The sequence below is a fragment of the Lethenteron reissneri genome, chromosome 32 (assembly GCF_015708825.2).
Source record: "Lethenteron reissneri isolate LAM-NWPU_2019-01 chromosome 32, ASM1570882v1, whole genome shotgun sequence".
Lineage (NCBI taxonomy): Eukaryota > Metazoa > Chordata > Hyperoartia > Petromyzontiformes > Petromyzontidae > Lethenteron > Lethenteron reissneri.
The window spans coordinates 8389978-8413957 of NC_083810.1; the positions used below are offsets into that span (position 1 = coordinate 8389978).

At 46.7% G+C, this 23980-nt stretch overlaps 3 protein-coding genes across 5 annotated transcripts in view; 1 reads left to right on the forward strand and 2 right to left on the reverse strand.

Moving 5' to 3' along the window:
• CD99 (CD99 molecule (Xg blood group)) overlaps positions 1–1920 on the reverse strand; it is a 29767-nt gene extending 27847 nt beyond the window's left edge. Inside the window, exon 1 of one of the 2 annotated variants that reach the window (XM_061563877.1) lies at positions 1633–1920. In XM_061563877.1, the coding sequence (XP_061419861.1) occupies positions 1633–1693 (61 nt within the window). In that variant the 5' untranslated portion in view covers positions 1694–1920. The remainder of the gene's footprint in view (positions 1–1632) is intronic. The other variant, XM_061563878.1, reaches the window with a different exon arrangement.
• Positions 1921–8374: 6454 nt separating this feature from the next.
• Positions 8375–13396, forward strand: LOC133349969 (uncharacterized). Its single transcript, XM_061563884.1, has 5 exons — positions 8375–8588; positions 10488–10646; positions 11646–11774; positions 12151–12288; positions 12979–13396. The coding sequence occupies exons 1-5, from the start codon at positions 8586–8588 to the stop codon at positions 13066–13068; spliced, it is 519 nt and encodes a 172-aa protein (XP_061419868.1). The 5' UTR covers positions 8375–8585; the 3' UTR covers positions 13069–13396.
• A 138-nt stretch (positions 13397–13534) lies between these two features.
• On the reverse strand, positions 13535–20684 carry LOC133349961 (ceroid-lipofuscinosis neuronal protein 5 homolog). 2 transcript variants are annotated; one of them, XM_061563873.1, is made up of 5 exons: positions 20557–20684; positions 18258–18442; positions 17410–17584; positions 15256–15481; positions 13535–14571 (listed from the first exon to the last, which is right to left on the reverse strand). In XM_061563873.1, the coding sequence occupies exons 2-5, from the start codon at positions 18437–18439 to the stop codon at positions 14078–14080; spliced, it is 1077 nt and encodes a 358-aa protein (XP_061419857.1). In that variant the 5' UTR covers positions 18440–18442; positions 20557–20684; the 3' UTR covers positions 13535–14077. The 2 variants fall into 2 exon arrangements, with proteins under 2 accessions (XP_061419857.1, XP_061419858.1); XM_061563874.1 differs by lacking the exon at positions 20557–20684 and adding an exon at positions 20281–20527.
• Positions 20685–23980: the final 3296 nt, after the last annotated feature.

Below are 23980 nucleotides of genomic sequence, written 5' to 3' on the forward strand. Positions count from 1 at the left end.
TCAGTATTCATACTGGGGGAATCCGATTAGCAATAAAGCTCTTTTTCACACATGTCTGTCGTCCCCTTTCTAGCGATGTGTTCAGCTGAAGCCCACTTTATTCTCAACAACTAATGATATTTCGATTTAAAGCTTTCGTGACTGCAGGGATTCATCTTCTTGGTTCTTTCACGTTCTACGTGACTTTACCGAAAGAACCAAGAAAATTAATGATATGTCCTTTATTCTTGGTATCGGTCACTGTACAGGCATTGACACACTCTGTTAAGCAGGAGTACTCCTCACATATACACATACGAATGTGTAGATGTGCTTTTTGTCATATACTATAGACACATGGAACAATATGTTATCCTGCATTACATTACAAAATATCCATTCCCAGTCAGTTTTATTTTTCCTCCACGGGCTATCAAATTCACAACCAAGAACACTGTACTGTACATGCAAAATGTTATTTACCTATAGGTGTTGCTTCCTTAAAACATCATCCATAATCAATTAACTGCTGCAAATATCTCACGGTTCCGAAATCCAACAAACCGCACGGGCTAATTGCGTCGCTCCATCTCCCCTGCGAACGTTCCGACAAGACGCGTTCCCATTCATTGTCAACCCCCATCGGCTGATCTTCCTGTTCGATCCCATTTAATGTATCAGAATAAGATGTATTGTAACCAATGCGTGTTCTGTATCTTTCCATCTCTCCCGTGCTACTTTCAAAGCGTGCAAAAACATCCCCCACGCTTCTTCCGCGCGTACCAATTCATTCACAACTGCGGCAAATATTCAATTGTATATCGTTTGCAGCATCGGGGCACACGTCAAATAAACCCAACGTAATATTCGACGAGTTTCGTAAAGGCCTGTGTCAATCAATACACGTGCCCACTGGAACGATACATACATAACTGCCGATAACCACTTCCCCCCACGCAGTATGAAACAATAAATAATTATTTCGTTTAAATCACACACACAAAAACGCCCTCCCGAACATCAGTTTTGGCCAGACCACAGGGTGTGGCCGGGCGATATCACCAAGCCCAGCCACCTTTGTCTCACTCACCCCACTGATGCCCGTGTTCCTAACACTTCACCAGACACAAGACCCCATGTACAACACAAGCAGAGTGGTTAGGGACAAACCCCCCTCTTAACAGCGTGAAGTATACACCGCAAGAATTGGTGGTGAAGGTGGTGGCCATTATGAACGGACCCATGACAATTTTGCTTCCATGTGGAGGGAGCGAGCACGAAAGTAACGGTGGTGGCGGCCCTTGATCAGACAAAGTCACAAAATGATCTCGGTTCTACCAAACACATCTCTCGGGTTTTCCCTCCGCCATGCGAGGGACAATGCCGACATCATTACGACTCCGATCTCGTGCCACGAGATTCAATTCCTTTGTTGAAATGTGAACACAAAACACGCAAAACACGATCACTGCAACATGGAACGACGCCTTCGCGTAATGGCACGGGGCGCGTTTTATTCGCTCGCGTTAAAAAACAACAACGCCACGAACCTATCGTGGTATTAATTAAAGAGAAAGGACATTAACAACACAGCTGCTGCCACCACAATGGAGGGGTGGCCGCAACACGGCACAATGGAGATGATGCGCTTACCCGACAGGGCGAGCGAGAGCAGCAAGAAGACAATAGCAGAACGCAATGCGGACGCAGCCATCGCGGACAGCGTTGGCTTGCTTACGACTTTATTCCTCTGTGGAACCACGATCGAGACGGCAATGAGAGTCCGGAGAGCGGGGTGATGAAGTGTGCGGCGTGGGGAGAAGCTGGCTGGGTAGGTGGGGTAAAAAGAAAGTTCGGAGCGTGGCTTTTGGAACGGATCTCAGCCACGCGGAGTGGCCACTCCCAGAGGCCACTCCCTGAGTCCTCCTCCTCCCTCTTCTCCTCTCTCTCTCCTCCCACTCCGATTTGTCCTTCCCCTGCCACACAACTCAGGGCCCTCTCCTCCTTCACCCCTCTCCTCCTTCACCCCTCTCTCCTCTCTCTCCTCCCACTCCGATTTGTCCTCGCCCTGCCACACAACTCAAGGCCCTCTCCTCCTTCACCCCTTCTCTCTCTCTCAGACCCCTTCTCACAGATCTCTCTTTTTTTTACGATCAGTGGAAACAAGAAGATGCTCGGTGTCGTCGGCACTTTGCTTCGTTCATCATTTAGTTGTTTTGTGTTTTTTTTCAATGCTTTGCTTTATGTGCTCCCCCCCCCCCCCCTTTTTTTTCTGGAAGACTTTGCAGTTTTTTCCTGGATTTTTTTGTTCGCGCATAGTCACTTTAAGATGTTTTCTTGTTCATGTTTTTGCTTTTTGTTTGTTGCGGTTGCACCCGATTCAAGAGCCGAAGGGCTCACAGGGCTATACCAAATAAATGAAACTGAAAACTGAAAAAAATTAAACATTTCACGTTCTGTTCTCCTCCTTACCCCTTCCCTCTTTTTCTCTCTACATCCCCTCTCTCTACCCCCTCTCTCTCTCTACCCCCTCTCTCTACCCCCTCTCTGTGCTATCCTCTTTACCTCTCCCCTTCACTCTCTCTCTCTCTCTGTGCTCTCAATTTGTTTAATATCGGAGGAAACAAGAAGATGCCTCTTCTCTCTCTGACAACCGACCTCACCTTCTCCATCACCCACCTCTCTCCTTTCAGCTATTCCACTCTCTTATTTTATCCCTTCTCATTTTGTTTTTGCTGATCAAATGTAAATCTCACTTCCTGATTTTAATTCGCGTCAACATTTCAGCGGCGTTTCGCTTAATTCTGTATTTTCATGTATACTGCAGTGTGAAATATCCACAATGATAGCCCGCTGGTCTCCTAACTACTACCATATATTACGACAGTACCTATAAAATGTTTACAATGTGGAGGGGGTCGGTCTGTTTTGGTAAAGGGAATTTAGTGTACATTAGGATTAGAGTAAAATTAGAGTTAGTTTAAAAGTTTGAGTAAGGGTTATAGTCAAGGTTGGAGCTAAGAGTCATGGTTCTGTTCGGGATAGAGTTATGATTAGAGTTAGGCAATTGGGGTTTTTGATTTGTGTTAAGAGTTTGGGTAGCTCTGGGAGGCCCCATTACAAAAGCCACATCCACAGTGAATGAGGACACAATCCCTCTTTATCTCCCCCCCTGGCTCGCTCTGCCTGCGCAGTCACTGTTCACAGTATTTGGTGGCCTTGACAAAACAAAGCATTGTACAGTCGGCGTGCAATGTGGTAATCCCATGAGATGCATGCAAAAGACATTCGGATGGAAGTCATGCCTTCCTGCTGTTTGTGAACCGCGCCCATCTGTGTGAAAAAGCTCAATCGTATTTGTTTTTTTATTTAATTTTGTTTATACCTACGTGACTTTACCGAAAGAACCAAAGAGTATGGATTCCTGCAGTCACGAAAGCTTCAAATCAAGATTCAATCATATTTGTTTCCAGTCTGCATCCATTCTGCCCTTGCAACAACGATGGACTTTTTCATCACTTACAGAAGGCGTTGCATTTGAGTCACATTTTGGATGAAATTGTCATGATTGGGTTTTGGTGAAGGAAGGTTTTTGGTGGAATATTATACTTACAAATTGGTATTATACCTACACTATCTTAACCCAAATTAAACGTTTTTAGGAGTCAACGGTTTTAGACCAGGCCCAACCACTTATTCTCCATTCACATGTCCAGGCTAAAAAAAATCACTCGGCAATCTAACGCCCCATGCTGGCTAAACTGACGCACTGAACATATTTCAAACAGAGATCTGAAGTTCGTACACTTTAATCGAAATACCGGGCTAATGCAGTAGATGGGTTGTAACTTGAAATTATTTCGCACCGTACGTAGCCAACCGTGATAGTCGGAGATGCAGGTGAAAGATAACAAACTAAGCACAGAGCATCTCTAAAAAAAAATTTCTATTTAGAAAAATAAACTTTAGGATGAAGAACAAGAGGACAACTAACAAAAGGATTATGAACAACAGGATGACGAATATGACGTTGAACAATAGGATGGCAAACAATAGGACAGCAAACGATACGATGATGAATATGTCACCGATTCATGGCTTTAGGAAGCATTATTTGGCTTGTGGCTTGGGTTCTCTCCACTGCCAAATAGGTCGTCGTCACTGAGCACGCTACAGGGTTCCCCCGTATGACTGTTTTCTGAAGCATATCCCACGTTATTTCCATGATGACCAGATTTAGGCAATCGTGATATAGTACAAGCAGACAACACACGGCGCTCGCTTGTGTGGTATGAGGATTTTTGGGTTCCCAAACAACGATGTAGTCTTAGGCATTGCTTATACTGTAATGTAAATGGGATGTTCAGTAGTGTTGCCATTTGTCCGAGGTTGGTCATGACAATCCGGGATTTACACTATGGGGACCTCATTTGCCAGTAAAAATATGATAATTGGTTCTTTACCCTTCTATCTGGCAACAAAACTGACACCTTTTTGCAAGGAGTCATGCAAACATGACTCCTTGCAAAAAGGTGTCAGTTTTGCTGACACCTTTTTGCAAGGAGTCATGCAAACATGACTCCTTGCAAAAAGGTGTCAGTTTTGTTGCCAGATAGAAGGGTAAAGAACCAATTATCAATCCGGGATTTGCCATCTGTGTTTGGGTGGCAGGAATCTATTTGAATAAAAGATGTGATGGTATTGTGTGGAACGTACAATAGTTACAGTATACTACACCGTTTTATAGATTTAGGTTGACTGAAACATTTGGGGGTTTAGCTTTGGAAAAGGTGGCAATCATACTCTTCAGTGTTTAAAAAACAGTCATGATACTCTAAAACCATATCCCGTTGAGACGTGTGTTTGGCTGGATCAGAGTTACATTCATGGTCATGCGTTGAATTAAACACCCCGAGTGGAATTTTCCACTTAGTTTGTCCTTTAAATTATGCGAGTTTTATGGTTAAACAAAGACACTCAAGGGTTTTATGCAGCTGGACTTATGCATGCCTGATAGCCATAGCCATGACCGCATTTGTCTGGTGTCTGGTTTTCGCTGCCCTTGTGGATTAAACAGCCATTGAGGTACTGTACTACGCTGCCTCATATATGCTCCCTTCCTTCCCCAACCCCCAATGCCCTGTGTGGTGAAGTATGGTCAAATCACCCCTACAGTTCACATTACATGGGGAGCTATGCGCCAGCAATGGATTGACAAATTGGGCTGTACATTGGCAAAAACAATTCAGTTGGTGACAACATTAACAGTGGTTATCATTCATATAGATGAGCTCTGCTGGCAAGGACTGTGGAACGAGCTCTGCAGCTGTTGACACTCTTCGAGGCTGGACAATGGGGTCTTCAGATTTCCCAAGACAGAGTTGGTGGTGGTAGTGAGGCATCGGGGCTAGTTACATTAAATATAGTTTCATAGTTTAAATTGTGAATGGGTTCAATTGGGCACCAAGGGTGACGCTGTGCTCACAATCGTGTCTCACAGCAAGAATCGCCTGGGTGTTATTGTGTTCTTGGGTGCATTTATTGTGTTCAATTATTATGCTCTCCCACCGGGTTCTCCGGTTACCTTCCATAGATTTAAAGAAATAACCCCAATGTGAGTGGTATTAGTCAAACAGCCCAATGCTGAAGCATTACTCGACAAGTTACTCAATTGGGATAGTAAACAGTAGCATCGCCCCCGCCTAATGCTAAATATGTGCTTGGCAGGACCCTCCTAAAAAAAGTCTTGAGACTCGGTCAGGCTTTCCTGGATGAAAAAAAGGTATCAATTATGAAAAATTACATAAGTTGACGTTGATATATATTAATACACAGGATTAGATGCACATTTTAATAAAAATGTGAAGATAAAATGCGACTCGAGCTATATTGAATTGAGTTGTATGACTGACAATTCAGTTTAAATAAACAATATTCGCTATTACATGAAAAAATATATATGAAGTGGGGCCATGACCTGTCATCCTACTGCAGGATGACAGTTCGCGGTGGAAGAATGTATATTTATGGTAAAGAAGACCAAAATACACTTCAAGAAAATAATGGCAATGGCTTTTTTTCCACAACGCACAAATGCCGTGTGATTCATTAATTTAAAACAGCAACTGTGCAGAGTGGTCCAGATGACTTGTGACCCCCCCCTCCCATTTAATTCTCTAAAAGTATTTTTTTCAAGTAGGGGTTTTTTTCAAACATAAATGAATATGCAAGGAGTGTGGGATTTTAGGAGTCAATTAATTGGGGGGGGGGGGGGTCACAAGACATCTGGACCTCCCCGCCCCCCTTGTAACTCTGCAACGTTAACCATGCGACAGCGTCTCGACTGCCACAACTGAATCCACGGCTCTGCCATCTTACGCAGGGAAGGCTCCCCCGTGTGTGCGTGCCATCATTAAAGCCACGTGCAAATATATATAAATATAGACAAGATTAAGTTCAATCTTAATGCCGATTTCCCTGACTGCATCGATCAGAAATCACTTGAATGGATCTCCGTGGTAGCTCTACGCTTTCCGCTTCTGAGAACCATTCTCTGCACTACTAAGTGACAATCATCGATGAATGGTTACAGGTTTATGCAGATATTCTAAATTTCGATTTAAAGCTTTCGTGATTGCAGGGATTCATCTTCTTGGTTCTTTCGGTAAAGTCACGTAGAAGGGAAATAATAAAATAATAAAAATTAAACATAATAAAATACAATTCTCACGACGTTTCGGTCACAACGCAAGCAGCCGTCATCAGGTGAAGAACAGGTCTGTCGGAAAGACAGCGTAAATATATACTGTGCTGTTGAACACACTCGTCGAAAACGAAGGCCCATTGCCCGAAACGTCACCAATTGTATATCTGTTTTAACACGAGGGTGGCTTTCCATGATAGAAGGGTGGGTAAGATCGCGTAAATATAAATGTGTCGTTAAAACCCGCCACAGCCAATAATTAGTAAGGTTTGTCATGTAAACAGAACGTGCCAAATTGACGAGGCTGGTTGTAATTACTGGCGAAACGTCGTACTCAAATTGTAAATGTGGATTTACTCTCCAACACACCGAATTGGCACGTTCTGTTTACGTGACAAACTTACTGGTTGTGTCGGGTGGTGGCGGGTTTAACGACACGTTTATATTTACGCGCTCTAACCCAAAAACCTTGATTGTGAATGTTGTCTTGTTTGTTGGTGTAACTTGCTGGCCCGCCCCGACTGACTGGGACGTGTGTGAAAAAGAGCTTTATATTCTTAGGTTTTTTTTCCGGTAAAGTCGCGTAGGTAAAAAACATAAGAGCTTTATAGCTCATCGGATTCGTCCAGTCTAAAAATTCTGAAAAATTCATTTTTTTAATGGGATTTTTTTTTAAAAAGCACTTCAGTGTGCGACTGTGGTTAATCCAGACCGTACACCGTATCACGGACGCAATGTCCCAATCCAAATACAATTTTTATTACGAAATTAGGACACCGCAAGCGACAGCCTTCCACTGCAACCGGACGCGGTCACCCGTCGCCTGACCACCGCGAGTGTGAAAACAAACAAAAAATTTGCAGCCGTGCGAACGAAGAAAATATTGATTCTGAAAGTTGGAAATCCTTGGGTTTCAGTTGAATTATGATGACCTCTCACCGCCCTACACAAGATGGGGCCCGGGTTCAGCACGCGCGACTTACCCCCCCACCACCACCCACTCCCACCCCACCCCCCACCTCCACCACCCCCACCCACTCCCCCCCACCCCCTCCACCCACTCCCCACCCTACCCTCCACCCCCACCCACTCCTCCATTCCCCCCACCCCACCCACTCACACCCACCCCACCCACCCACTCCCCACCCCCCACCCACTCCACCCACTCCTCACCCCACCCTCCACCCCCACCCACCCACTCACCCCCACCCACCCCACCCACTCCCCCCCCAACCCCCACCCCACCCCCATCCACCCCACCCACTCCCCCCACCCCACCCACTCCCCCCACCCCACCCACTCCCCCCCAACCCCCACCCCACCCACCCCCACCCACCCCACCAACTCCCACCACCCCACCCACTCCCCCCCAACCCCCACCCAACACACTCACCCCCAACCCCCACCCCACCCCCACCCACCCCACCCACTCCCCCCCAACCCCCACCCCACCCACCCCCACCCACCCCACCAACTCCCACCACCCACCCACTCCCCCCCAACCCCCACCCAACACACTCACCCCCAACCCCCACCCCACCCCCACCCACCCCACCCACTCCCCCCCAACCCCCACCCCACCCACCCCCACCCACCCCACCAACTCCCACCACCCCACCCACTCCCCCCCAACCCCCACCCAACACACTCACCCCCAACCCCCACCCCACCCCCACCCACTCCCCCCCAACCCCCACCCACCCCCCGGTCCGTTTCCGGGGCAACCACCCCAAGCAGTGGCGGTGGCGGCAGCGGCGGCGGCAAACAGCGGCGGCCAAAGGCGGGAGCGGCGAACAGAATCAGCGGCGGTGGTGGTGGTGGCGAGAGACGACAGCGACGGTCCAGCACGGAAGACTCCACGACCCTCCCCGCGCTCCATCGACAGAACCCGGGGGTGCACGCAATGGTGAGCGGCGAAAGGCGAGGGAGAGAGCCACAACGGGTTCAAGAAGGGGGGTCCCTCCTCATCACCACCATCATCAACAACCCACCATCATCATCAACCCACCACCAACACGCAGGCCACGGAGTCTCGCTCGGTGAAGAGAGGTTGGGGAGTCTGCGATGTTGTTTAGCCCAATGGTGTCCGTCACCCTCCGATCAAATGTCCCGACTTGGGCCCGACTTGGGCCTCCCTCATCCTGCTTGCCCCCCGCTCGCCTGGGCCTCGCTCCTCCGCCCCGGTCGTCCATCATTGCCACGATATCGTTACAATGAAGCTATAGCCGGGTGGTGGACACTGTTAAGCGACGAGTGTATAGCGGGCTTGGGACGATGTCGGATGGTTTAAGAGTTTAGGAATGGGGCGGCAGGCCACAAGGTGTCTGGGACGCGTACGGCGCGGCTCGATAGCCCGTGGAGATGGAGCGATGAAATCGTCTCAACCCGAGCCAGGTCTGGCCTCCCTTGTCTCTACCAATTGTTCAGTCTTTGTTGCAATTGATTATAATCGCAGCCCGATGTCAATCCACTGCTCGATGAACCGCCTCGCAGCGCCGTATCGGGCATGGGGATTGATCCATAATGTGGTTTAGCCACACGGGTTGGTGAAACGGGGCACGCGAATCGTTTCAAGACGGCATTGTGCCTAATAGAGTTTTTCTTGAGGTTAGATCGGGTAAATATAATTGTGTCGTTAAACCCACCACCACCCGACACAGCCAAATTAGTGAGGGTTGTCACGTAAACAAAACATGCCAGTTAGTTACCTCATTGGAACCTCATTTGCCAGTAACATATAATTGTTTTTTTACCCTTTTACCTGCCAGATAAAAGGGTAAAAAAACAATTATCATATTTTGTGACTGGCAAATGAGGTTCCAATGGTGTAAATGCTTACCCCGAGCTCTCATACTCTGATGGTGCATTGTCTTTGAGTTGTGCGCCTTTTGGCGTCATCTGGTCCAACACCATATGAGACTAGGCTCTAAGAAAAGCTGTCTTTGGTGTGGACCAATCAATTTCAAGGACAGTGCACACATTATCAGAGTTGTGTTTTGTTTGCATTCCGACCGCAGATATTGTGGTCAATGCAAACATGACTCCTTGTAAAAAAGGTGTCAGTTCAGCACACCGGTTTGCTTTTTATCAATCCAAATCATTCGCGAGCACCGATATCTGGAAAACCGGACTCTGATTGGGAAGGAAGGCAGCAGTCGTTAGATTGCATTAATGATCGCTCGGGCCGCCAGTTAAACCAGGGTGGTCGACTCTAAATAGGGAGACTCGATTCAAGAGAGAATCCAACCTTAATGGGTCGACTTGAATCAAAGGGATGACGAAACAATGACGGCTGCTAAACCAAGGTGGAGTCGACATTCAAAGGCATACGACCTGAACAAAGGGAGATATTTCAATGTCTTTCTGTCCAATGTTATAGTGATTGCGCTATTGGTGTCACGTCACGAGACGAAGTATATAATTTCTCTCGCAGAGCAGTGCAACTCTTAGTGTTAGAAAACGGCCCGCGGAAGCTGACACCACAGAGCTACCTCTGAAATCCCTTCAGGTGACCTCTGGCCCACGGAGTAGAGTTGCATGACAATCAAACATTTAATTCTCAGCGGGAATTTAATCAATGTCATGCGATGTTTTTTGTGTGTATTCATTGATGTTTGGGCTGAGGCCATCAACTCAACACTTTAGAACCCAGTTTAATGATGGGCGGGTCAGCTTGAATTTGGACCCAGGTTCTCAGCGGCGCCAGCTCAAACGCTCTAACGGTGAGCCACCCGGCTACCTCTCAATTCATAAGAGAGTATTGGAGTAGATGTCTGATCCTGTTCCACATCTGCTGTCCTCCCAGGCGACTGGGTTCAGGAAACTGGGGGGTGCAGGTGGTGCTCAGCGTAAGAAGAGCGGACCCAAGCCCGAGCTGAGCGAGGAGCAGAAGCAGGAGATCAAGGAGGCCTTCGACCTCTTCGACGCAGATGGCTCGGGCACCATTGACGTCAAGGAGCTCAAGGTTTGGGTGGCTGCCTGTCCGTCACTGCCTGCCAGTCAATATCTGGGTGGCATTCTTCTTCATTCGTACGGCTGATGTAGATGCAGAGCAGCAACTACAATTTCACATTCAGGTGGTCAAGCCAGATAACCGCGTCAGAAGCAGTGGAGTAGTGTATCGCTGTGATGTCTCCTTCGTATTTGTGGAACGGGCATTGCGTCATATGTTGTTGTACGGTCTGTTCTGGATGACCAGTCGCACATTGGAGAGTTTTAAAGTTTCCGTTTGTGCATCAGGTATCCGCATCTGCCATTTGTGCAGATACGGTTTATAACTTTCATTGACAACTATACTGTTGTCTTGCCTGTCACCAGCCAGATCAGTCTTTTACTGCCTGTTTTACTTTTGGAGTGCCTGTCTACCACTGTCTACCTATCAATGCCTGTTTGTTAGGATGCCTACCTACCATTGCTTGCTTTTGAGAATGTTTGCCTGCCTGCCAGGGATGTTCTGTCATTGCCTGCTTATAGTTGTCTGCCTGCCTGCAGTATTTTCTACTACCTGGCATGTTTTTGCACCTAAAATTACAGATGCTGAAATTTAAAATGAAAAATGTTGAACCCATGTACACTGAGATACAGACAAAAAAACACATGGATTTCAGAGCATGTAAGTAAAAACATGTCAAATTTCAAATAGTTAAGTGGGCTTAGGCAGGATGCTTCGTTTGAAGGGATGATGCTGGTCAGACAAAGATGGATTGGCATCCAAAGCAGGGTATACGCTCGAGAGGATGTCCACTGCGGATATGAAACAATGAAATCAGCTTACCTACAGGTGTGAATTGGATTGTTGGAATGCAAGTCCTTCAGAGATGGAGATGGCTTGGGTAGCCTTTCATCTAGCAATGGATTCCTCTGGACCGATGATGATACACATGCATAGATATTGTATATGTGAGGAATGTACATTCAGCAGTCACACAATGCATTGCACATTATAATGTAATTTTGCCTGCAGGTGGCAATGCGTGCACTCGGATTTGAGCCCAAAAAGGAAGAGATCAAGAAAATGATTGCGGATTTTGACAAGGATGGTTCGGGAAAAATCAACTTCAATGACTTCCTGGCCATGATGACTCAAAAGATGGTAAGTCTGCCCTTTGATCTTATGTATAAAACAAACATTATTCATATCAACTTTTAACACGCACAGTATTCGCTCGCTCAAAGAGAACTCGGGCACGAAGGAGCTATTGAGAAGCGGTAAATGCAGCCTTATCACGTGACATGCAAGGCATGTTGGAACCGATCCTATTGTCGCAATCGTACCATTTATTGTCTTTAATTTGGCTTTTACGTGTCTTCCCCGCACCTCCAATTAGCACGGTTGGCTATGTATGGTGCGAAATAAGTTCTATATGCATACATAATTATTCAAAAAAATTACTTTGAAAGCAATACACTGGCGCATCTTCTCGAATATCACGTAATTAACAACGTTCTATCGGTTTTTGTGTTGTCAGAGCGAGAAGGACTCAAGGGAGGAGATCCTGAAGGCTTTCCGCCTATTTGACGACGATGAAACGGGCAAGATCTCCTTTAAGAACCTCAAGAGAGTGGCCAAAGAACTGGGGGAGACCCTGACGGACGAGGAACTGCAGGTGAGTGGCTGCACATCTTACACACACACACACACACCTAGCGGATAGAAGAGAGGCTGGATCTTTGCCGGTACAAGTCTGATGAAAGGCACAGAAATTTCAGGCAGACGTAATGCTTCAACACCTCAATGTGCTGCGTTGGACAAGATTCAGTTCAATCTTAATGCCGATTTCCCTGACTGCATCGACCAGAGATCACTTGAATGGATCTCCGTGGTAGCTCTACGATTTCCACTTCTGAGAACCATTCTTTGCACTGCTAAGTGATCCGAATACATTATTCAAATGTCATGACACCGATTGCAGTCAGGATAAAAAATGCGTACGAAATGACAATCATCGATGAATGGTTACATGTTTATGCAGATATTCTAAATTTCGATTTAAAGCTTTCGTGACTGCAGGGATTCATCTTCTTGGTTCTTTCGGTAAAGTCACGTAGAAGGGAAATAATAAAATAAATAAAATAAAACATTATAAAATACAATTATCACAACGTTTCGGCCACAACACAAGCAGCCGTCCTCAGGTGAAGAACAGGGCTGTCGGAAAGACAGATATTCTACTTAAGCGCCTCAATTACATCAACCATGAACATTCCACTGTTGGATGAATGCCTCCACAAGCCATTGCCATCTGTCGGTCTTGCGACCGCCCACCCCCGATTTAATTCGCCGCAATTGGTTGCAGGAAATGATCGATGAGGCTGATCGTGACGGTGATGGGGAGATAAACGAGGAGGAGTTCCTGCGTGTCATGAAGAAAACAAGTCTTTACTGACCCTTGCCTCAACTACCGGCCTTACCTGCCCACCGGCACACATTTGTACACACCTACACCTGTATTAGGGGTGCCGCGGCAGGCAATGCAGTTCGGACACTGGCTGTATTTATAGAGTATTCTTGTTTCTATAATTTTTTTAAACTGACTTTTTTTTGTTTTTGCATGTGCTGTGTCAAATCTAAAAAAATATCTGCAGTTTTTGTACATCTTGTGACTGTGCTTGTATTGATGACAGTATACATCTTAAAGTGTAATTGTATTAGTTTTATAAACGGATGTGAAACGTTTTAAAATGTCAAAGTTTAATAAAAGTTACTTGATTGAAGCAATTGTGGGGTTATAATTTACAATATGTAAAGTGGTGTGGCCCTAAAAGGGTTATTCCAACCATATACAAAATTTACATAACTAATGCATTTGTGTGTAGCATTAAGGTTTAAGTCAACGACAGTGCTCTTCACAAAAATCTTCATTAATCTATTATTGCTATTTCATTTTGATACGTACAGTTAGTGCATTTTCTATCGTTCAGTGCAATCAAAACGTTCACTCAAGAGGCCACAAATCACTTGCTGCAAATTGTGGAAAGCACAAACCCAATGGTGCATCACACCCACAGTGCGACCATGTCAAAACATCATTCAACATGTGTACATATGAAGCTCTTATTAATCCACTGCTGGATGAGGGCCTCTCCCCACCGTGTAGGGTCATGGGTTAGTGAATGCAAGCATCGAAGTATAGTACAATGGTGTTTGCTGCATTGCCCACCATGCAGCCCCGTAGCCTATAACATGTCATGCACCGTGGTTGCCCATCCAGGCACTATCCAGGCTCAACTCAGCTTCCAAGAAGTTATGAAAATTGGGCACATTCTGGGTGATTTGGTCAGAAGTTATCCAGGCATAGCCGGATCAATTGTAAAAATTGTGCATCCCAAGTGACTTCATCCTTGCACAACCACACTCGCCCATCGCCACAAGAGCCATGGCGGCGGGGTTTTTAGCTAAGGCAGCGGTGCCTCTTCGTATGTTATGCTCACAAACGGCGGCTTCATGGGCAGCAACCAGTACTCGGAGTTATAGTAAAGAAAGAAGCGGTGCTGCAAGACCAGTTCCCCGTAAGCATTTAACACGCTCAATAGCAGCCCCAGCAGCGACTGGTTCGGCTGGAAATTGGTGTAGAAGCTGCGGATTTCCTTTGCCAACTTAATGGCCTCCTTCGACGCCGTCCCGAAGATGGTGCTGGCATTCCCCAGGAAATGGGGCTCCCCGCAGTAGAGGTTGAGGCGCGTGTAGTGTGTGCGCAGGCCTGGCTTGAACATCGCCCCCAACTCGGCGAGCCTCTTGAAGGTGCGCTGTACGAAGCGCGAGCAGTCGTACGATTCGAACCACGAGGTGGCGTTGAGCTCCTCACCGCTCCGCACCGTCCACGTCTCGTAGTAGACGCCCGTGTCGTTGTCGTGCCGTACCCACTTGGCCAAGTTGTTAAACGTCTCGCCTGTGAAGGGATGGGAGGCCGGGGCTTAATTTCGCTCTGAATATTAAGGTCATTTGTCAAACGTGCTACGGGCATGCTCCCTGCTTCTTGACCAAACTATGGTTATCGTCTCTCTTGACTGGCAAATCCTCACATACATCGGTGTTTTACGCAATAAGACATTCCCACACTGCCGCCACTCAATGTCATAATAATTGTAATGGTCTTTGCCCATAAGAGCTTCAAGATGACGAAGAATCAATTAGCATCTTTCAATGCGCAGTGCAACCTTTGATGTTAGGGAATGGTTTGCAGCAGATATCACAGAGCGACCTCTGAAATCCCTTGGATTTATACAAATTAAGTGCAGATGCGAACGTAGTGTTAGGGTTTTTTTCTGCTGCAGTCATTGATGACTGGGCTGAGACTGCCAACTTACAACACTTGCAAAACGTATCAATTTGCTAATTTCGTTCGTGAAAATTGTTCATCTTACCCAGTGAATTCAAACTATACAATAATGGGTGCATTAAATATTTTTTTGGCTATGTCGGGTGAAGGAGGGTCTGAATGACACAAAGGTGGCCAGATCATCGCATGGCCTAACCCAAATATGAAATGTAAATCACAATATTGGCTGAGAAAACCTACGTATTAATTTCACTATCCTTGGTGTTTCAATGCAAGGCATTGAACGAGTCGCACCTGTGGCCTCGGCAACCTTCAGCATGGTGCCGTTCTCTCGCCAGTGGCGCTCATCCAGGCCGGCGTAGAAGCAGGCGGCGCCCTGGTTGCACCAGAATGGCGCGGAGAGACCGGCGCGCAGGTGCGGGAAGGTGCAGTTCCCCAGCTGGAAGAGCTCGTACCACTCGAGTGTGAAGTCGTGTCCCGTGAGCGCGCTCCGGAACCCGATGGCATCATGCATAATGTTCTGTGGAGGGCGTACAGATTGGCGAGAGGCGATAAGTACGACGTGAATACGAAGAGAAGCGGCGATTTCGTCACTATCGTTTGCCTGTAACACATTACGACAGTAGAGATTCTATAAACTGTCACGATTCATTTGATTCGACAATTGATTATTCTTTCTTCTATTGTGGTGAACGAAGCAACCTCTATAGTCACAGCAGGGGTTACTTGAACCCATTACATACAAGGGTCACTTCCTATCATCAGCCATGATTATAAACTCAGGAAATGAGGGCGCCTCGTGCAGTCGCCATCTCTCAGTCTCATGGTGCAACAATCTATCCAACTCCTGCTGATTTCACTGCTTCATCTCCAAGATCGTCAAAAATTCGGGCACGCTCCCGACTTTGGCTGCCACTCCATCATTAGTTTTAAGCACTGGACATCATCTCATTTACTATTGTTTACAGCCAGCATGTGACTGGTTTGTGTTCGTTCCCCAATCCACATGTTCCTCTGTCTCCCTGCTCAATTAGGAGCATGCAATTTCCCATGCTTCTTTGCGTGCTTTGTTACAATTTTTCTTGTTAATGTTCATGGATCTGATCCATGTCATCGAGACCATATATACAACAATAGTGAAGCTTTAACAAGATAATAATTCTTTACAGATTGTCATCTAGAGCAGGGGTCCCCAATCCACGGGCCGCGGACCGGTACCGGTCAGTGGCCTGTTAGGAACCAGGCCACACAGCAGGAGGTGAGAGCGGTGAGTCCGCGCGTGGCCCGCCTCATTATTTTATTATTTACCACCTCCGTCCGCGCCTCTTTCTCGCACTGCGCACTTGTCTCAGTCACAGTTTTGGTAAGCCCACAAGCTAACCTGAGCAAAAATGAGAAAAAGCAAACGTCGATTGGAGAGCTTCTTTGAAAAGGGAGAAAGACCCAATGATGAACCCCCCCCCCCCCCCCCCCCCGGTCCGTGAAAAAATTGTCTTCCACGAAACCGGTCCCACTCCCAGCCCCGCTCACTTTCTCCTCTCACCCCCCCCCCCTCCCCCGGTATTTTGTTCTTGCTCCCTCGCTCCTCATTCCCTCTAGTGAGCAGCACTACAATCCTCCTACCCCAATCCCCCCTCTCTATCTCTCCTCCTTAGCTCCTCCCCCCCTCTCTTACCTATATAGCCTCTTGTTACAGCAGCCCTTTTGCCCACTTCAGCAATTGTTTCTTGCTGTGGTTGCCCACCTGATGACGGACGTCGTGATTTAATTTCTTTCATTTTATACCTACGTGACTTTACCGAAAGAACAAAAGAGTATGAATAAGTGTATGCGCTTGACAGGTATTGTACAGACCTACAGAACTCATATAAATTAGATAATACCAACACATTATTTTACTGTTAGTCGCGAAAGATCTAAATATTCCAAAATGTAAAGCTATTTCCCATTAGAGACTGTTTATAAAATGTAAGCGCGTAGTTATGAGTAGATAAAAATAGATTTAAGCTTTAAATACATGCATCTAATTGTGCTTGCAAGAATGTATTATTTTAAATCTACAACAAAAATGTGCCAATTATACGGGGTGTTTCAAAAAGATGGACCCGCTTTGAAATCGCTATATCTTTGCCACCACCATTGCTCATTTGAGCAATACATCACCTTGACTACCGACATTATGTTTCGGCGAAAGGAGTGAACAAATTGGTAAAGTGACAAATTTGTGAAAGATTCAAGAATCCACCAATATCTCCTGGCCACCTCGTATCCTAACCCTTACAATACCTGCTATTCATAGGCAGTCTCCCATGCAAGTATAAGCCAGGCTGCATGGCTTCTGAGACCTGACAAAATGGGGCACATTGAGGGCCATTTGGTCGTAGGTTATAATTACTAGGCCGTGATCCAAGTGCCGAGTACCACAACAACTAAAGCATGACTGCTCACAAATTTTCCCAGGAGGTCGCCAAACTTGAACTCCCAGACGGGCGCCTTGAGCAGGAACACTTCCAGCACATCCTCGGGGGCCATGGCGGGGATGGAACCCCCCGGGTCTCCGTCGGGGCAGAACGTGTAGCGCGCTTGGCAGAAGGGGTCCGGGGTCGGTCGGAAGTTCACACGTCTGTATACGCACAGCCAACGCGCCCTCGCTCAGCTGTCCGTCGTATTTTTGGGTTGTACCGTGTGTTGTTAGGCATGATGTTCGACTATTCGCTCCACGTGCCGACAGCGTCTTCAATAAATTATTAGAACTCACTACATCGATTATATGGAATTTCTGACAATACTGGCAGCAGTGGCAATATCACAATATAGAAATAATCATCATAATGTACAGCCATTTTGTCAATCAACTGCTGGAGGAAGGCCTTCCCATGCTGTTTTGATCATGGGGGTTTGTTTGATCATACTTCACCAAGCTGGTCAATGCAGGATGGTGAAGTGGGGGGTAGAGGTCCAGGATTATTTCAGATGTTGTGCATAAATAAAACAAGTTTCCAGGTTCATAGCACAGTGCCACTGATCACTTATTCATAACCATAGGCTACCGAAATCTAAACGCAACACTGATTTAATTGTGTGAATGTATACCATATACATTATATATTTTGAAATGTTGTATACGTGTAATTATGTGTTTTCTATCTATGCATCAATCTACACCCTGGACACCCTTGCAAACGTGATGTTCCATCTCAATGGATTTTACAGGTGATATATTTTAATAAGTAAAAAATAAATATGGAAAATGAATAAAGCCACCATGTGTCCTGTGACACTGGCTTGCTCCTGACCTGTAGGGCACAGGCCAGTGTGGTTTGTTCACCAAGTCGTCAGGGTCAGCAGAGTCAGCCCAGGTAGCCCTGGCTCCAGCATGACCTCTGACCATGAGCAGGGCAAAGAGCAGAGCAGACTGGAGCCAGCAACCTCCCAGGACTTGACCACGCCAGGGCACAACCCCCACGGTCACATCCATGTCCTAAACAATACGGACACATTATCAGCTCTCTGTTGAGTTGGTGGTCTAGACAAGGCTGAGGACAATGTACAAGCAATGTGGTGGTCACAGGACATGTATACAAGGCATGATGGGAGTTTTGCCTCCTGCTGTTTGTCTTGATATTTCTTTCCAATGTCACATTCACAGCAGATTGGTACATGTGTAATGACATGGTGACATCTGCTGGACGGGAAAGGGAAGCACGGGCACGGTTAAAGTAACAACCAATCAGAGAAGGAGAGGTGTCTGGGGCAAAGGTGGGGTTAGCCGAGATATTCCGGGAACCTGCTCGAAGGTTCCACAAGAGGACGTGGCCGGAGGCGGAGCCTAGTCACGCCTGGGGGGATATAAGGGGGAGCGGGCTCGGGGTTTGAGTGTGGATTCTTGGGTCCTGGCTGCGTCGCTGCTCGCCGTCATCTCTCTCTGTCGTCCGGCCACGTGGAAGATCTCCTGCGGGGGTTCCATCGCCATCCTCGGCATGCCGCCAGCCAGCGGCATAGCCGAGTGAGGGCGGTGAGACCACACAGAGTGATCGGCTGTGTGTAGCCAATAGAGATGTTAATATCTAAGTGTTGGCCTGTGCTGTGCCCAGTGTGAGAAATAAAAGAAGTACCCTCTACACGACGTGTCGCGGAAGTCGCTCATTACACACGCAATAAACACGTCTGAAAAGTAGTGTATCGCAGTAGAAACAGCATTAAACGCAGGTCAGCCAAGCGTGGGGGCATACTCAGCACGTCGCAGAATCCATCCTCCAGCCAACAACCTCTATGGTCAGGGCATAATTTATCACTGATGATTTTCCAGGTGGCTGGTAAACTGGAGTAGGTGACTTTTTACGGCGATAGAGCTGTACAGGCAGTAACACAGTAACGATTGAACAGGGAAGTAAAGTCCCATCCCCAGACGTATATTTAAATAAAGTTCAATCTTGATTTGAAGCTTAAAAAAAGTTATTTACAGCTTTGCATTATATACAATGTGCATGTTTTTCTAATTACATTTTAAGCACAACAAATGTAATTACAATCTTTAAACACACTGCATACCTGTCAACTCCTTATCAGACCAATTCAGAGACCTTTTTGGTCACCCCGTGCCCTTATAAATGTCAACGTTCATCCCACAAATTCCCATTACAAGGGAGAAACAGAAAGACATTTTGTTGTGCCCTTATTGAAACGGCTGTACGCCGTATGGATCTGAAAAGCAATTTCCCTGTACAAGAATACGGGTTACACCGTATGGGTTGACACATTTGACACTGGATGTGGTCTTCATGGAACCAGTGGAGTTTTATTCATGGAACGGCCCTACCGGGGCACCCCACCTCTGAATTGGCCCGCATTTTCGGGTGCACATGATCCACTAAAGAATTAAGCAACACTGAGATTAGATAAATAAAATACCATTTGCACTACAGTGCTACAGTATAGATAGGAAAACTGCTGAACACGAAACGCAAGCAGTAGTGCCAATAACACACAACACAGAACGTACAATACACAAACCCACCAATGCAATACAACAAGATCACCGTGAAGGAGGGGCATTTGATGCCATACTTTTAGGCAATATATATGTGTCCTTGATGTTTATGTGTTATAATCAAGTTTGTTATAATCAATTTCAAATAACTTACAAAACATGCAAGTGCGGTACTGTATGCACGCTCACAGACGTAAACGTAAACCATGACGCAGCGTCACATACAGAATTAATGCGACAACACAAAAGAGTTACACGATAAGTTCACCTTGATGTGACAAACACCACATGGTTAAATCTAATAATCAAAACAGTCAAATAAATTTTACCAAAAAGACCGAACGGGCCAACCCTCTGAGGCCTACTGCCCCGAACCGGAACAGGAGCGCCAATGCCGGCCGCGGATCTACGCCAGAGAGGTGTCTGTCCGGGACACCGACCGATACATTTACATAGCCGCGTTATCATAACGAAGCCATTTATTCCACAGCAAAAAACGATACCAATGACAACAGCAACGTTAATAACCCGATGCTGATACTGTACACGTCAATATGTATGGCTATATGTAAATAAGGAACATCACCAGAGCGCTGTGACTTTACCTTGAGAGAGAAGCTCTGATAAATGGCGCGGGTTGTGAGTGGCACCACGTGGCAGAGTGGAGAATTTCAACTCCCCAAACTCACAGAAGCCTCATCAATTGCTGACTCTTCTTCGGAATCTCACAATTCATCACATTATCTGACTAGACAGCAGAGGTGGGACAAAGTCATTGTTATGCAAGTCCAAGTCGAGTCTGAAGTCATCAAATTCATGACTCGAGTCTGACTCGAGTCCAAGTCACATGACTCGAGTCCACACCTCTGCTAGACAGACCAGTCACCAACTCACCTGACCTTTACCACGAACAATATCAACTCATCTGACCCTGACAATTCACTGTCACCAATTAATTCCGTGTCAACCCAGACGGTCTAGCCGTATTCTTGTACAAGGACATTTCGTTTTCAGGTCCGTACGGCGAACAGCCGTTTCAATACGGGCAACAAAAAATGTGTCTATTTGTTTGTTTCTCCCTTGTGATGGGACTTTGTCGGATGAACGTTGAGATTTATAAGGGCACGGGGTGACCAATACGGTCTGAATTGCTTTGCAATAAGGTAGGGCACTGATAATGGGTTGACAGGTATGCCCGACTCACCTTACCCCCACCAACCCACCTCACCCTCGGCAGTCATCAATTCACCTGAAGCTAACCAATCGCCCACTTACTTGACGCTCACCACTCAATTCACCTGACCCTGAACCACTCAAACGCCAGCTCGCCTTTCTCTCAGCGATTCACCTGGCCCTCACCGTTTCACTGGTCAACTCACCTCTCCCTGACCACTCACCAATCATCAACTCACCTGACCCTCACCACTCAACTCTCACCAACTCACATCGCCCTCAACAATCACCAACCCACCGAGTCCTCACCAGCCATCAACTCAACTGAACCTGCTCGGATCAAACTACTCCATTCGACGACCCCGCCGACACGATCTCGAAAGATCTCCACAAACAAAAACCACGCGCCAAATTGCTGGTCGAGGAAGGCGCGCAAGCAGTCGGCCTCTGGCACCGCCGCCTTCCACTGCAATTCTTCTCACCTCTGGAAGTTGGACAAGGAGAAGCCCTTCTCCCCGATGGAGGTGATCTTCCAGTCTCGCTACGCTCGGTGGCGAATGAGGAATCTCTTCCCATGGATGTAGGACGGGCGGACAGGTCATCCATCAAAGCTCGCAAGCGTCTTTCTCCGATGTCCATCGGTCCCGTGGAGGGGGGGCGGTGTCTCAGCACGCAAGGAGTTTGCCTCCACAGCAACGCGAAGGGAAACTCAATATTGAGGCTGGCTGAGGCTTCGGTATCTGGACAAATCGACCTCATCGCTCACTCTCGGTGGTCTCGGCGCTCTCTCTTTGTGTCTGGTCCGTGCCACTTGGGAGCGCTGTGCCAGCGGCCGTTGTTGGCTGTCTCGGTCTTGGCCTTCACTCTTTCAAAGGAGGATTTCTCCTCCAAAGTGGCGAACGCTCAAACTTTTCGGGGGGCGGGGGGGGACCGAAGTGCAATACTCTGATGTACACTATATTCCACATGTGCGTACAAAGAACCCCCTGAATAGACTGAACAGACTGTATGAGCAAGTGCTGTTACCACTTAATAGACTCTACAGATCTCCTGGTCACACGCAACATGAGGAACATTGATAAAAGTATCACCAAATGAAAGCATTATATGTACACGTGTACGGTATTTAGTTTATGGTACAGCGCATACACAGTACACATTTAGAAACATGCGTTTGGAGTGTTTGGCTGCTATAAATTTCCACCTGATAAGCCACTTTGGTGAGCTATCATTTGTGGAAGCCAGGTCGCTTCTGAAAAAGAGCTATAGAGCTCAGTGGGCCTTACCTGGTAAAATTAATAAAATACATTCGTTGATAGTTTTAGCTCTTAACACAATTTAATTCTTATTTTTCAAAGGCGGCATCGCCGGCCCTTGGAGGACCTGGGAAGAAACAGAAAATGTCGTCTCTATCGCAAGCAAAGGGCGCAGAGGAAGAACGCAGAGGAAGAACTAAAAAAGATAATTAAATGAACGATAATTATTAAATGTATTTTTAATACGTTCACGGAAATACAAGTTAACATTGCCTGCTACTTCATTGTCTGTGTTTATTCATGGGACGAGTGAGGAAATCAGTGAGGCACCTCGTTCACATGTCTCGCCTTAACATTTCATACATTTATAAAGCGCTTTAACAAAGGCGCTGTACAGTCAACTATGGTACAAGATGTTTGGCGAGATGAAACGAGACGAGTGGATGGGATGTGTGTAAACTTAGGTGGTGGTGACGATGCGTGGAATAAACGAAAATGGAAATGAGAAGAGTGGAGTGATGATGGGTGACCATGGGGAGTTGGGGACAGGGAAGTACACACAGTGAGACAGCGAACAGATGGTTGCTTCTTCACGCGTGAGTGAAGCGCCTGATCTCACACCATCACGTGTAACACTGCTTATCTAGATTTTACATTCTCAGGCGAGCTGATGGCTGTGAGTTTGGCGAGGGTCAAGCCAGTGGGTTGCCGTGAGTGGCGAGTCAGATGAGTGTCCTGGTTTGCGATGGGGGTCAAGTGAATTCACTGGTGAGGGTTAGGCAAGTAGATGACCGGTGATTAGCGATGGTCAGGTTAATTTATGAGTGGTGAGGCTCAGGTGAGTTGCATGTGTATGTTGAACTTCTTTCGCACCGTGCACAGCCAAACGTGCTCGTTGGAGGTGCGGGGAGAAGGACAACGAATTAAACACAAAAAGCAGTTCTAAAAAAAATATTTTATTGTGAGTGGTGAGGGTCAGGTGGGTTCATGGCTGGTGAGTCAAGAGGATCAGGGGAAGCTGACTGGTGAGGTGAGTGGTAAATGTGTGGTGTCGTGTGTCAGGTGACCTCGGCTGCAGAGTGGGCTGGCCAGCCACAAATGTAACAAAAACGTTGAGTGTGGGCTGGGGTCCATGGACCACACATTTATATATTTTTTTTATGTTTTTAACAATTCCTCTATTTGTACAACACTCAACATTGCGGTAGAAGCCACTCGACTCGCCAGCGAAACGACTTCCTATATCCAGTTCACTTTTGTAAAAAATACGAGCCACATTTCTCACAATAAGCGTGTCGGTACTTTCTCAGGCTTTTACACAATACAAACTAGGCGTTAAGTGATTGGCGCCTGTCAAACCACTCATGATTATATTCATTTTCACGATTCAGGGCCCTGATTGTATCCAATAATATTATTTACCCCCACCACCCACGTACAATGTGGTGTATAATAGTGTCCTTAAGAGACTGCAGGATGTCATGTAAACTCATTTCTGTAGGACTGCATGTTTTTAGGGTCGTGCTGCATCTGCCAAGAGCCCAATGAACCTAAAACTCCACCAGACGTGGAGCCAGAAACGTCATAAAAGTAAAGTGTT

Bases quoted from the DNA above. Each gene is read 5' to 3' on its own strand.
- LOC133349969 (XM_061563884.1), top strand. The intron at 10,647-11,645 runs GTTTGGGTGGCT...TTTTGCCTGCAG, and splicing joins TTGACGTCAAGGAGCTCAAG to GTGGCAATGCGTGCACTCGG. The intron at 11,775-12,150 runs GTAAGTCTGCCC...TTGTGTTGTCAG, and splicing joins CCATGATGACTCAAAAGATG to AGCGAGAAGGACTCAAGGGA.
- LOC133349961 (XM_061563873.1), bottom strand. From the start codon at position 18,439: ATGGATGTGACCGTGGGGGTTGTGCCCTGGCGTGGTCAAGTCCTGGGA. The intron at 17,585-18,257 runs GTCAGGAGCAAG...GTGCGTATACAG, and splicing joins CACTGGCCTGTGCCCTACAG to ACGTGTGAACTTCCGACCGA. The intron at 14,572-15,255 runs GTGCGACTCGTT...ATCCCTTCACAG, and splicing joins GAAGGTTGCCGAGGCCACAG to GCGAGACGTTTAACAACTTG.